The 1,026-nt window shown below is 39.1% G+C and overlaps 1 protein-coding gene across 1 annotated transcript; it reads right to left on the bottom strand.

Annotated features, from left to right (window-relative positions):
- Window positions 1-268: 268 nt before the first annotated feature.
- On the bottom strand, window positions 269-733 carry LOC139187867 (uncharacterized). Its single transcript, XM_070804476.1, has one exon. It carries the CDS (start codon window positions 731-733, stop codon window positions 269-271), a length of 465 nt encoding a protein of 154 aa, XP_070660577.1.
- Window positions 734-1,026: the final 293 nt, after the last annotated feature.

Genomic DNA, 1,026 nt, shown 5'->3' with positions numbered 1-1,026 from the left:
TGAAAGCAGTCTTAGGGACATCCTCATTGCTGATCTTCAATTGGTAATAACCAGACCTCAAATCAATCTTAGAAAACACGCAGGCACCTCGAAGTTGATCAAACAAATCATCTATACGCGGCAATGGATAACGGTTTTTAATCGTTACCCGATTCAATTGCCTATAATCAATACATAGCCTCAAAGTCCTATCTTTCTTCTTTACAAACAAAATTGGAGCTCCCCAGGGTGAAGTACTAGGCTGAATAAAACCTTTATCGACTAATTCCTACAACTGGACTTTGAATTCCTTCAATTCAACAGGAGCCATTCTATACGGAGTTAAGGATATAGGATCCGTACCTGGGATTAAATCAATAGTGAACTCCACATTTCGGTTTGGCGGCAATCCATGAAGATCATCAGGGAACACATCCGGAAAATGTCTAACTACTCGTACATCATCCACACTACTAGGAGCATTATCATTCAACACCACATCAGCCAAATATCCCTGACAAACCTTCGACAACAATCTTTTTGCTCTTACAGTAGAAATAACGCCATGCCTCACCCCATTACGATCTCCCACAAAAGTAACTTCAGATAATCCTAGACGATGGAAAGTAACCGTTTTCCCGTAGCAATCTATCTTGGCACTATTGTAGTGTAACCAATCAGTGCCTAAAATCACATCAAAATCAACAATGTCTAACAGAATAAGGTTAGCTGGCATAACAACATCCTCCACCATCATTGGGCATCCTGGATACACCCGATCAACATAACATCTTTCCCATCTAGGCATAGAAAACTCTAAATCATATCCTAGAAGTGTAGGATGAGGTTGCATCACTTGAGCAAATGTAAGAGAAACAACATAATGCATAACACCACAATTAATTAATACTCTAACAAAATGACCAAGAATATTTAACGTACCCATGATTAAATCAAGATTGTTCTGAGCATCCTGTAGTGTCATTTTGTGGATACATCCTTGATTTTGCTGTCGTCCACCACAATTTCTGTTAGCATGAATACCTT

The sequence above is a fragment of the Malus domestica genome, chromosome 09, assembly GCF_042453785.1.
Source record: "Malus domestica chromosome 09, GDT2T_hap1".
Lineage (NCBI taxonomy): Eukaryota > Viridiplantae > Streptophyta > Magnoliopsida > Rosales > Rosaceae > Malus > Malus domestica.
This window is presented reverse-complemented; position numbering and strand designations above follow the sequence as displayed.

Bases quoted from the DNA above. Each gene is read 5' to 3' on its own strand.
- LOC139187867 (XM_070804476.1), bottom strand. From the start codon at position 733: ATGGTGGAGGATGTTGTTATGCCAGCTAACCTTATTCTGTTAGACATT.